Genomic DNA, 12,637 nt, shown 5'->3' on the forward strand with positions numbered 1-12,637 from the left:
TCGCAAAATTGAAATAAAAGAGACTGACCATACCATGTTTCTTTAGTAACATAGCTGAAAATAACATTGTGGCCACATTCAATTTGCCGATGTTAATCGACTATTCGTTTCTATTCTTATCTGTTCTAGACTATTTATAGTATCGATTAAATTGTATACTTGGTATCAATACGACGTATACCGTTACATTTTAATGTTATGTATCTTTCAGACCGTTTTATGCTAATATTTTATGTAGCGTTGAATCTCGTTCAATGATGCAAAACTTTCGTTTAGTTTTCGTGTGTTTACAATAAAGTGCTAGAATATGATAATCATTTGAGGAAATACGAAAATCTAAAAGACCAGCAGCTAAATATCTAAAATCGAAGTAGGTCAAACGACATCACTTTATTAAGTACTTCCTACTTGTACTAGGCTCTTGACACGGTATAGATAAAACAGCCTATGCTAGTCATTAATGATGTATATTTCAGTTATTGAAATAATTTTCACGATCGGATCAGTAGGTACTTCCGTAGATTACACCATACGAAAATTAAAAATCGTAAAATTTACCTCTTTATAATATTAGTATAGAAGTAAGTAGGTATAGATTAAAAAAGGTATACCTAAACTGTAAAGTTTACGTATTCTGCAATTGGTGTAATAGTGGCTTTATACTAGAGCATTCATTTCCATGTAATATTGTAACGTTCGGACTGTGAATACTCGACTCTCTGTTCTTAGAATTTGTGCACTTCTTTTTTGCTTGCAAAGATTGTCAATTGAATCAGAAAAAAGGTTGGGTTAAATAATTATTTAATGGATTATACTAAATTGCGAATAGATAAAAGTTATGTCTATAGTCATGTAAACGGACCGCCTAGGCCTCCTTGGTACAGTGACGCGTGAGCGTAGAACCGAGGGGCCCTGCTGCCCTGCTCGGTGGAGACGAAAAAAAAATGTCTCGGTCTGGCAGCACACAAAAGGTTGATCACCTACAGGCCCCTGCATCTGCCCCTTACCCGGGTTACTAGGGAGACACGGGACTTCACTTTCTCTTGACGAGAGTTACAAAGTAAAAGGCAAATAGGGATAGAAGAATACAGCGTCGCGTCTCCTGTGTTCATGATTTTGCATGGTAAAATATTGCACCAATACGCTCGTAGGTTTTAAAGTCGGGCTCATAACAAAAATGATCGCTGTTCGGTAACTTTTGAAAACGAAGAATGCTCTATGTTCTGCCACAAGTATAAACGCTCTAATATCTATACTCACCATAATGTTTGATAGCACACAGAATATTACATTATGCATATTAAAAAACCCGAAACACTTTTATAAACTTCACCAAAAGTAAATAATTATACCGAAAAGGCGTGTCAAATGTTCATAAGAGATTAATGTCTCTTATGAACATTTGTTTACAAAGATCAATGTTTGAAGCCACCTCGTATGCTCTCACGTTGTATACGTACGTAACAATAAATATACATAACTGTAAGCTTTCCAAACATTTGTTAAAGCAAATTATCTATAGATAAGTTTAAAAGAATATATTTGATCAAAATAATGTTCTTGCGTGTATGTCAAGGGACTTTTTCGAGTTAGTGTTGCTTAAGATGTCGAAGAACAGCTATGAATTGGTGGCTCCAGATGGTGGATATGGCTATTTTATATTATTTGCGGTAGTTCTTAATATGGTGAGTACGAACAATATTATAACCTTGTAGTACATGATACAGTATATCTGTAGTCTATTATATTATGGCTTCAATTGTTCGCTGCGTCATGAGTTACGATGTTAGGTTTAATCATGATTATCTGATTGCCTGTAATTTTATCCAAATAAATCAACAACATTGCAAATATATAATAAACGTTAAATCTATTTATTTTTTAATAAGTACAAAGAGCTTCGATTGTCATGAAACGAATTTAAACTAAGAATTTCATTCACTACGCATGATGTTACCCATTGATTTATGAACAAAACCGCAAATTTAACTGTGTCAATAGTTTTGAAGCCTAATATAGTTTTCATAAAGAGTAATTTTAAATTATTTTTTTTTAATAATTACCTACCTAAAGTATTTATTTGTATTGAAATTATTCACAGAATTTTGAATATTGGGAAAATGAGCTCAGAGCCAATAAAATACCTTTACATTCCAAACTTTAATTGATCTGAATTATTAACTTTTAAAATAAGTGTCCAAGCCTTCGTATTTCCATTACCTACTTCCCATGACACTTTAAGAAAAATATTGTAGAAATATCAATCCAAGCAAATCTAAAGCAAACCTGAATCACAATTGCAAGACACAGACGGAACATCTGTAATACAGCATTCTGTAACCTAGAGCTGTTCAAGCTAATAGTGCTTGTGCCACAGGCGCGTCTAATCCTAGATAACATTACCGCCTAGATATGGATAGATAGCATTTAAGTATCCACAGATTCTACGTACTTTGTGAATTATAAAACAGAGAGTTTTATATTTCACAAAGTCTGTAATATTTTTGTAGGAGCAATTTAAGATGGATTATGACCATTTAAAAAATTTCGAAGTTTGAGATGACGTATTGTTATACAATTAAAGTCAAATACTTTTTATAAAAAAGTGATTAACTCGTTTAGTTATTTAACTGTACTGAAGCAATTTACAATGAGGGTTATGGTCAGACTTAACTGACTTGCTTGACGGACTAGCAGATGAACAGAAGTTTTAAAACTTTGTTTTATTTCTGTAACGATCTGTTTACTGGATATTTCAAACTACGTATAAAACATTATTAATTACTTTTTCATGAAATCTACGAGTTCAAAGTATGGTATGTTGATATTTTTTTAGAAATAGGTAGATTTTTAAACATTAAACCATTATAACTTAGATACTTCCTTATATAAAGCAGATATCAATGGTTTATTATAGTTAGCAATGAAGTTATACATGTAAGGTGGTTTTATTATACGTATTAAACGATATAAACCTAATAAATACATTATTTTGTTTAAAATCTATTAATGTTCTTACCACCCATATCTAATGCGTCTTAATCTTAAGATCTGTCGGCGGGATTTAGATAAAAAATGGAGCACATCGGCTACGAGCTGGGTTAAAACCGCTAAAGCTACCCCTGTCCAATCGTACAGGAATATAGGAATTTCACTGTCATATTTTTTAAAGAAATTCACAGTAATTGTAGTGTATATTTTTATAAACTCTCGTTTATGCTACCTTCTGTGTTTATTTGTGGTTGATGTCCTGATTCTCAAAGATTCAAGTAGTAATATATTAGAAAGAAGAAACAGAATCGAGCAACGTTATTAGAAAAAGATTTTGTTTTCTAACTGACTTTTATTTTGAATTCATATTTTTATGAGGACACTCACGTTATCTATCTTGATTTTGTTACAACATCTAAACAAATGATGCATTATTTCAACGTAGGCGAAGCTGATATGATGGACCACGGTTTTTTTATTAACATACCTGTAGCTCGGCATGAAATTTTCTGCAATATTCCTCCTAAATATTTGAAACATTCCGATAAGTGTAAACAGGAAATGAGGAGATAATAATTAACTCCTAATTAATAACTCCTAAACCTCAATATTGCATATAAAATGTATTTCTAAAACAGACGCTAAAAATTGTCAAGTATCTACATAAATAGGCCATTTTTAGCTATTTTTGTTTTCATAGTCAATGAACTGTTGCCTTACCTACAGATGCATTATCTAGATTTTATTTACTTTCAGAGCGTTTTAAATTCGTATTCGAATTGCTATGGAATATTATACCAGGACTTTTTCACGGAATTGCACATGGGCTCTACAGACATCACTTCTATAAATGGAGTAAGTGGAATGTGTGCAGCGTTAGCTGGTAAGTTAATTTTTAATAATATAATAAACTAGCTTTCCGCCTGCGGCTTCGCCCGCATTTTCAAAGAAAAATCTATCCTATGTGTTAATCCAAGTTACCCTCTATATGTGTGCTAAATTTCATTGTAATCGGTCCAGTAGTTTATGCGTGAAAACCATACATACATAATTACAAACCTTTCCTATTTATAATATTAGTAATAGATGTGTACGTGAGTTTAGTTGTTTGCCTTTCACAACAGAGCAGCTTTATGATTGATTTTTGTGGTAAGAAGGAAGAGGCTTGTAAATGATTCAGGGGAGGTACTCTTTAACACGGTTAACCTCTCATTGAAATTTCCTTTGATCACGTAGACGAAGATGCGGATGAATAGATAATATATAATAGTAACAAGAATCAAATTATATTGTTCTGACCGGTGATCGAAATTCGACACATTCCAACTTATTCTTATTTACGTTTTTGCGCACGTGTTGCAGTGAAATACACATGCGGCTAAATGCATCGCCACTTGGAGGAGAATTTATAAATATCAAAAGACCACCCACTGCGTATTCATAGATGTGGATGATATTATGTTTATCATCGTATAGATTAGTTATTATTAGTACGTGCAATATCAAAATAGCAAAGTATAAAATACGCTATAATATGAAATGAAATAGTTTGACTATTAATCAAGTAACATGTTGTAACTAATATAATAATTTCTAATTTGAAACGTATACACTGATATTGACACAAAATTTCGAGTCATTTGTAACAGGATGGCGGTTCTACAGGGGTCTTAGTACGCAATGACAAAAAGAAAAATGATGGTGTGAACGCTTGTACCGGCGGCTTAAGTCGCGTGGGCGTTAGTCGAACTCGTCGGAAAAATAGCAAAAGTCAAACTCGAGAACGACTGAACCGATTTCGATAATTCTTTTTTTATTATATTCCTTGAAGTACGAGGATGGTTCTTATGTAGAGAAAACGTAAATATTATGTACCACGGGCGAAGCCGGGGAGGACCGCTAGTATTATAAATGCGAAAGTAACTCTCTCTGTCTGTTACTCAATCACGCCTAAACTACTGAACCAATTTTCATGAAATTTGGTATGGAGATATTTTGATACCCGAGAAAGGACATAGGCTACTTTTTATTCCGGGAAAATGACACAATCCCAGAAATCCCTCGGGAACGGGAACTATGCGGGTTTTTCTTTGACTGCGCGGGCGAAGCCGCGGGCGGAAACCTAGTAATACATATAAAGCTGCACTGCCACTGACTAACTGACATCGCTTTTGGATTACTTCACTCATTATTCGATTTAGAGGTAAGAAAGTGATATTGGCTACTTTTTACAGCGGATAAACATTTTATTTTCATGTTAATTTCCTGTGACCATGCTACATTAAATTTAACCACTTTTAATTGTTTTAAAGTGAAACTTTTATTACATCGTCTCAAACTTTTTGGTCTGTGTAGCGCATGTCGCGTGTATCGCGGCTGCCGAGTAGGTATACCTACTCGGCAGCCGACCGTCACGCGACATGCGCTACACAAAGCAGTGTTCGGAACCGTTCGAACAGTTTCACTTTTACCGTGGTTTCATAAAACCACACAACATTTTTTTTTTACTTTTGAAAATTTTCTTTAACATCTGTGATCTGTGTCATTGATATTTTATCGGACAGTTGAAATTAATGAACAAATTTAGAACAAATTAATAATCACCCAATTTTTTTGAACACATTATTTTTGTAACATAATTGTTGCATCAAAAATACAACACTCATGCATGTATTTATAATTATATTTCAGGTTTTATGACGGCGCCGTTGTTGAAAGTACTTTCAAAGAGACAAACGGCTCTACTTGCGACTTTTCTTTTTAATTGCGGCCTATTTTGCACTGCTTTTGCTAAGTCTAAGATTGCATTCTTTTTCTTTCAAAGCCTAATACAGGTAAAACTTTCTAAATAACTGTTACCCTAGCATTATTACAACTTCATAAACATATTACATACTACTAGCTGCGGGACAGCCGTTGTTATGTCTTCCTCTTCACTAATACGGGGATGAAAAAGAGATGTTGGCCGATACTCTGATCACCCAATAGGGCCACAAAATTTCATGAGAATCGGTCTGTTTTGAGAAAGGTCTGTTCTGAATCGGAGCTGTTATGGAAGAGTATGGTAACTAACATTGTGACAAGAGAATTTTATATACCTATTAAATACTATTATATATCTTCTCATCATCAGCAGTAAATAATATGTCTTTGTTTGCGACAAATACATAAGCCTCCTATGGGGTCCATAAGTAAGTAGCTTAAGGTGGTAGGATACATCTCGTCAAAATGCTTCTTCTTAGATATGAAGGTTTTCTTACTGTTCACCGAAGAGTTTTATTTTGGAGTTAAAATATATACCTTTGTATGTCTTAAGCAGGTAAATATTGTATTCATACATAGAAAACCTTAAAAAAGTTATTGTTATATTTTTTCAGTCCTCTGGAATTGGACTTATCTTTAACATTGCAGCATCCATTATTAATGACTATTTTGTTGAAAAACGTTTACTTGCCAACAGTATTTTTCAAACATTAACAGGTAAGAATTAAAATATGATATCTATTTAATTAATTATTTGGTTTAAGAAATGTGGCTATCGCACTTTTTTTTTCAAAGACTGAAAAAAGATCTTTTATACTTTTTTGGTTATTTTTTTAACGATATTGTTATTTTTTTAATTATGAAAGTATTGAATATTATTTGCAGCATTAGTAAGTTTATTAACACCCCAGATTTTAAAATGGTGTATCGAAGTATTTGGATACAGAAGTGCTTTATTATGGGCGACAGCATTTTCTATACATGCTTTTGTCGGCGTAACACTGTATCAACCCGTGGCATTGCATATGAAGAAAGTTGAAATTTCACCCAAAGAAAGTGGTAAGTATCTGTGTAAAATATATTCAAAATCTTTGACCCTCAAACATTTATTCATTCTTTATTGTACAATCAGTCTTATAAAATTACAATAAACACTTTATGAAAGTAATTGTACCAATGGCGGTCTGAAGTCATTCCTGCCAGGCATCATGCATTCATTCATTTATTAATTCAGAGCTGTTGACACTGCTAAATTCAAAATTGCCTCAACTTTAATATAACCTACAAATATTTATATTGAATATCAAACAAGGTCTGAAGCTAGTTCAAAGTTCGTAACAATCCGGGATATTACTCCCACCTGAAATCCTTCTACCACGATGAGGACCTTGTCTAGACTCCAAAATAAGGTTAATGGTTGCTACATTTAATATCTTCTATTTCATTTTAGACATCAATTCCTTGGTGTGTTATTATTTTTGATCTCTAATTTCTATTGTTTAATGTGTAATTTAAATTTGTAAATTGTTTACTTCAATTTATGGTTTTGTGAGCATTCAAAAAATTATCACATTTTAAGTATTTCCTGAGGTAAAGTAAATAAGGAATAGCAATAAACTCTAATATAATAAATACTTTATGAAGTTAACGACATGACAATTAATAAACACTACACGTAGCTAAAGAATAGCTGAGTCATTTTATGTATGAAAGCAAAGGAAAAAGTAAATATCGTCCTGTAGTAATTTTCTTTTTGTTTGTAATTGAACTTAATCCTTTAAGTAATAGGATTAACATCATGAAAGTCCATTTTTCATTATTAACCCTTATCCATGTCTGCATCTTTGTACAATGCGTACCTAATAATATGTATAAGATTAAAATAGTTTAATTATTCTATACGTTAGTCAATTTTATCTAAAAGAGTGTGTATTAAATCTTTATGATAGGAGCATTACGTTAGTTTAAACTGGTAGTCATGGTGATAAATGAATTACTTTTATGGCTCTTTGCCATTATTTTTAACTTCTTGGAACAAGATAAGGAATCTTGTTTTTCAGCAATCGTCTTTGATTTGTTTAATCTTATTTTAGAGTAACAAAAATTGCAAAGTGTTACTGCAATTCTCTTCTCATATTATGTTATCACATATTTATTTACAGAAATGAAACTCTTATTACAAGAGACAATAGAAGCTTCAGCTAAAACAAACAACGGAGATACAAAAGAAGATAATGAGAATATAGAATCAAATGGGGATAAGAAAATTAATACAAGGAAAAGTTTAACGTAAGTTGATATAAAAAATTATATGTAAAGTCTCCTGGAATTCAGTTAAAATATATATTTGGTATTTCAAATACCAAAATAGAGTCTATATTGAATACATTTGAATAGATGAAGGATAAATTTATCGGTAAAATTTTCCAAACACGTGTAGTGTGTAGGGATATATTCTGAATCCTTTTGTTTGTCACCATATGTCCTTTAAGTTTCCCTGCTTGTTTTCATACACTTTGCAGTAAACTGAGAAATATGTTTGAATTAAATATTTATTAAAATATATTAACGCCTAATAAATCCCAGTTCTTAAATATAACGAGTATTATATTAAAAAAAATCTTTGTTTTTCAGAGCGTTAATTGGGAGCGTGGTGAATCTACAGTTACTAAAATCCTTTGTGTTGTCAATAAATTGTTTAGTACCCACTGTATGCGTAGCAGCTGAAATGACGTATGTTTTGATGATTCCACAAGCGCTGCATTCTTATGGTTGGGACGATGTAAGTTAAACAATATCTTACCTACTTAATTTGATTATTTTGATGAAATTTGGTACTGGGGTTTTATCCCGGAATACTCACAGGACCGCGGGTAATGCCAGTTTTTCTTTGACTACGCGGGCGAAGACGCGGGTTTGCGTATGACATTTTAGTAAATTTTACATGGGCAAGGTCTATGCCTTGGTACGTTTGCCGTAACGTTGCCAGATTACGAGTCGGCAATATGATTGAAAATATCGTAATAATAAAGGCTACATCGATACCTACTAGTTAACAATGAAGTCATTAAAAACTAAGGATTGTTTCCAAATCATTAGTATAATAACTAGTTTAATTCAGTTGAGGAGGATATTAAACATGATCAAAATTTACATGTGATTCCACAAAATATTCATTCGAGAATTCTGCAAGGTATTGCAAAAAAGGCATTTTAATGTTGTTTGTTTCTTGTTTAAATGCTAATTTCATTTACATATATCATTAATATTGAAATATATAAATAAATGAATATATTATAAATGAATGAAAGGTAAAACTTACATTATTCTTCAGCGATGCCTTCGAAATAGATTTCATTTTAAAAAATTTAATTCCATTATAAAAATTCACTTTCTCTACCATTGAATTCTTTTACAACAAACATACAACCATCCACCCTTACAAACTATCATGTTTAAACTATTATAGTAACATAATGATTTCTTGCAGTCAGACATAGCCTGGGCTGTTTCACTACTTTCCTTTGGAGACTTGATAATGAGAATGTCACTCATTCTATTGAACAAATGGCTTAAAAAATTAGGAAGCCGTGAACTTTATCTTTTTGGTATCATCCTGGGTGTGGCTTCGAGAATAGGTAATATTTATGTGTTTTTAATTTAAAATATATAAGCGGTTGGAACTGGTTCACTATTTTAATTATTTCAAGAATATTAAGATGATAAGATCTACGTCTAATGTCTGGAATTTCACAATGATTCAGCTGTTTTGATTATGCATCTTATTAGTATAATTAGTGTTGAATTGACGTTTTTGTCAGTGCATTATCTAATTTTAATGCAACTTTTGATCGAAAATAACATTATTGACTTTTAAATCAACTGCATACAAGAGTCATTCGTCTTTTTAGTCTTGATGAATGGCATATCACATGATATCTTAGTTGTAAAATTGCATAGTTATTATTTTTTTTATAAATTAGTTTTGTATTGTTATTATTTTTGAATACAAATTACACAAAAAATTGAATAACCTCAAGATATTTGTGGCTATCCATAACATCACATCTATACTAATATTATAAAGAGGAAAGGTTTGTAATTATGTATGTATGTATGGTTTTCACGCATAAGATACTGGACCGATTTCAAAAATTCTTTCATCATTAGAAAGCTGCATCTTCACTGAGTAACATAGGCTTTATTGCATTTTCAAAAAAATTAGTGATCCGTACCAAAAATGCAATAATGTAACCCAAGGTGTAAAAAATTCCTTAATAAAAATTCTGTCATCGCGTGCGCTGCGGAATCTATTGAAGATAGAACAAAAAAATGTTCTACGGTATTATAGAATGGATCTACAACGTTTCGCGTTGTCACGGCATCAGTCATCACGTGTGAACGGCTAAACCGATTTCGATAATTCTTTTTTTTTATTATATTCCTTGAACTACGAGGATGGTTCTTATGTAGAGAAAACGTAAATATGTACCACGGGCGAAGCCAGGGCGGACCGCTAGTGTAATAAACATGTAGGTATTCTTGGTTTACATTTAAAAAGTTTTAATCAACTTTTCGCTAGTGTACCTTTGTGACGCCCGCAGATTCAATGTTGATTAACTAAGGAGTGCGTCCCCGGTATAACCTTAAATTAAAATATGTTTTTACAGGAATGCTTCTGTCAGAAAACAAGACCATCATACTTTCCTTTATAACATTAATGGGAATTGCACGCTGTATATTCTTAGTGGTTGTTATACTCGTAATATCAGAATCTGTGGCTCCAGAACATTTTACTTCTGCTTTTGGGATGTTCATGATGACTTCTGGAATATTCAATTTAACCCTCGGTCCGGCGTTAGGTTTGTAATTTTTATAATTTTGTCACGGTAAAAGGGTCTGAGCGTAAATGGCTCATTTCGAGATGAAGCTATTCAGTGGAATTTATGAGTGAAGATAGGTCTAATTAGATTTCTTTTACTTCTTTTCATCGTGAAGAAAAAAATTTATGGGATATAATTGATAATATAAACACAAATTAGTATACCTACACATAGTAGAAGTTGGTTACAAGCAAAGTCACTTTCTCTGTCCCTATGTCTGCTTAAATCTTTAAAACTACGAAACGGATTGTGATGCGGTTTTTGAAGTGAAAACTTCTTTAGCGGCGTTGAGCACTTTTTCTGTAATGGGTGTAAAATCTTAAACTCGCGTCCAGACACGTGACCTGATCGAAAAAGCGTAAGACGGATACCATTCCAAAATATCAAACATGCTCAACGTTAATAATCAAGTTTTCACTTCTGCCGGCACTCCCGGAGTGCAACCCGTCTTTTTGAAGTGAAAACTTCTTTAGCGGCGTTGGGTATAAAATCTTAAACTCGCGTCAGGACACGTGGCCTGATCGAAAAAGCGCAAGACGGATGTTTTTTTTTAGTCCTTATGTTCCATGCGTAAGACGGATACCATTCCAAAATATCAAACATGCTGAACGTTAATAATCAAGTTTTCACTTCTGCCGGCACTCCCGGAGTGCAACCCATCTTTTTTTTAATAGATAGAGTGATTCAAAGGAAGGTTTTAGTATATAATTTATTAGGTCCTAGATAAAGCAGGCCAAGCTGCGGGCGAAAAGATAGTATTATATAAAATACTTTTCAAGAAGCTTTTCAGAATTGAAAATTCCTTACAACATTAATAGATTTTATTTTATTCTTCAATCGCAATAATGTTCATTTATCGTAAAGCTTAACCAATTTTATTCTATTTCATATTATTTCAGGGTTGATACGAGATTACACAGGCAGTTACAATTTAACGTTTTCTATAACGACAGCCATTTTAGGTATTTTTGGAGTGATATGGGCCGTGTTCATAATTTTAATTAGAAGAAAAAAATCCACTGAAAAAAGTTTAGACAAAAATTGCAATTAATTTTTATTTTAAATTAATGTAGATACGAATGAAGTCTGTGATGTAGTGTGTATAGTTTATTCTAAGTAATAACTGATATGTAGATAATTTAATTAATAACATCTATTAGAAAATGTAAATAATATTAACTATTGTTGTATTGTTAGATTTACTGCAGTATTTCAAAAATAAATTCCTAAAATTATATTGCTCCGTTATTGTACATTGAAATTTCCATATGATATTGTTATTTTGATTAAAATATGGTGAAGTTATTAAATAGGCAATAATTAATTAATTTATTCGATTAACATCTACTCAACACCATAATAAAAGATTATACTGTTTTTGTTTTACTTCAAATAAATGTAACCAATTTTTTTTACATATTTTAGTGTAAAATGTAGAGAAAACCAGAGAAGTTCCTTATTTTTTATGTTGCATATATGATAACCGCGTTATGTAATGAAATTTTTGATTTATCTTTGTCGTCATAACAGTACCGACTTATATATATTTGAAATTGTGTTTAGTCATTTTTTTATTAACCGAGGATTAAAAGATTATTTTGATGTTGACACACTAAACCTTGGTTGCCTGGCAGAGATCACTGCTTAGTGATAAGGCCGCAGATTGTACTACATCTTTCCTGTACCACATTTTCTTTTTATTGTTTCCTATTATTAAGTGATTGTATTACAATAAAGTGTAATAAATAAAAATAAATAATAAACCTACATCACTTACGCTGTGGTAGTAACAGCATCAAAACGAACGAGATTATCAAAAAAATATACTTTATTTTTTGTGTACATAGCAATTTTTATTTTCCTCACACATCCCACATCACTCCTTGCTTCCCGTGGTACATCCTTTCCTAATCCCTTTACGCGGGTAACGCAATTGTACAAGCCCTACCTCAAATGTTATGAACATTGATGATCGCATACTATCTACTATCTATCTAGCC

The 12,637-nt window shown here is 32.1% G+C and overlaps 2 protein-coding genes across 3 annotated transcripts in view; one reads left to right on the plus strand and one right to left on the minus strand.

The window, feature by feature from the left end:
- kcc (solute carrier family 12 member kcc) overlaps positions 1-12,637 on the minus strand; it is a 270,331-nt gene that overhangs the window by 120,439 nt on the left and 137,255 nt on the right. The window lies entirely within an intron of this gene.
- LOC149907993 (monocarboxylate transporter 6-like) lies at positions 1,605-11,748 on the plus strand. The gene is made up of 10 exons (XM_090102409.1): positions 1,605-1,685; positions 3,748-3,874; positions 5,683-5,825; positions 6,369-6,471; positions 6,640-6,813; positions 7,917-8,043; positions 8,389-8,536; positions 9,245-9,392; positions 10,425-10,616; positions 11,537-11,748. Exons 1-10 carry the CDS (start codon positions 1,605-1,607, stop codon positions 11,686-11,688), a joined length of 1,395 nt encoding a protein of 464 aa, XP_089958535.1. The 3' UTR covers positions 11,689-11,748.

Source organism: Colias eurytheme, chromosome 6 (assembly GCF_061535395.1).
Source record: "Colias eurytheme isolate Ceu_HAF_F1 chromosome 6, ilColEury1 Martin Lab GWU primary, whole genome shotgun sequence".
Lineage (NCBI taxonomy): Eukaryota > Metazoa > Arthropoda > Insecta > Lepidoptera > Pieridae > Colias > Colias eurytheme.

Bases quoted from the DNA above. Each gene is read 5' to 3' on its own strand.
- LOC149907993 (XM_090102409.1), top strand. From the start codon at position 1,605: ATGTCGAAGAACAGCTATGAATTGGTGGCTCCAGATGGTGGATATGGC. The intron at 5,826-6,368 runs GTAAAACTTTCT...ATATTTTTTCAG, and splicing joins TCTTTCAAAGCCTAATACAG to TCCTCTGGAATTGGACTTAT. The intron at 6,472-6,639 runs GTAAGAATTAAA...TATTATTTGCAG, and splicing joins TATTTTTCAAACATTAACAG to CATTAGTAAGTTTATTAACA.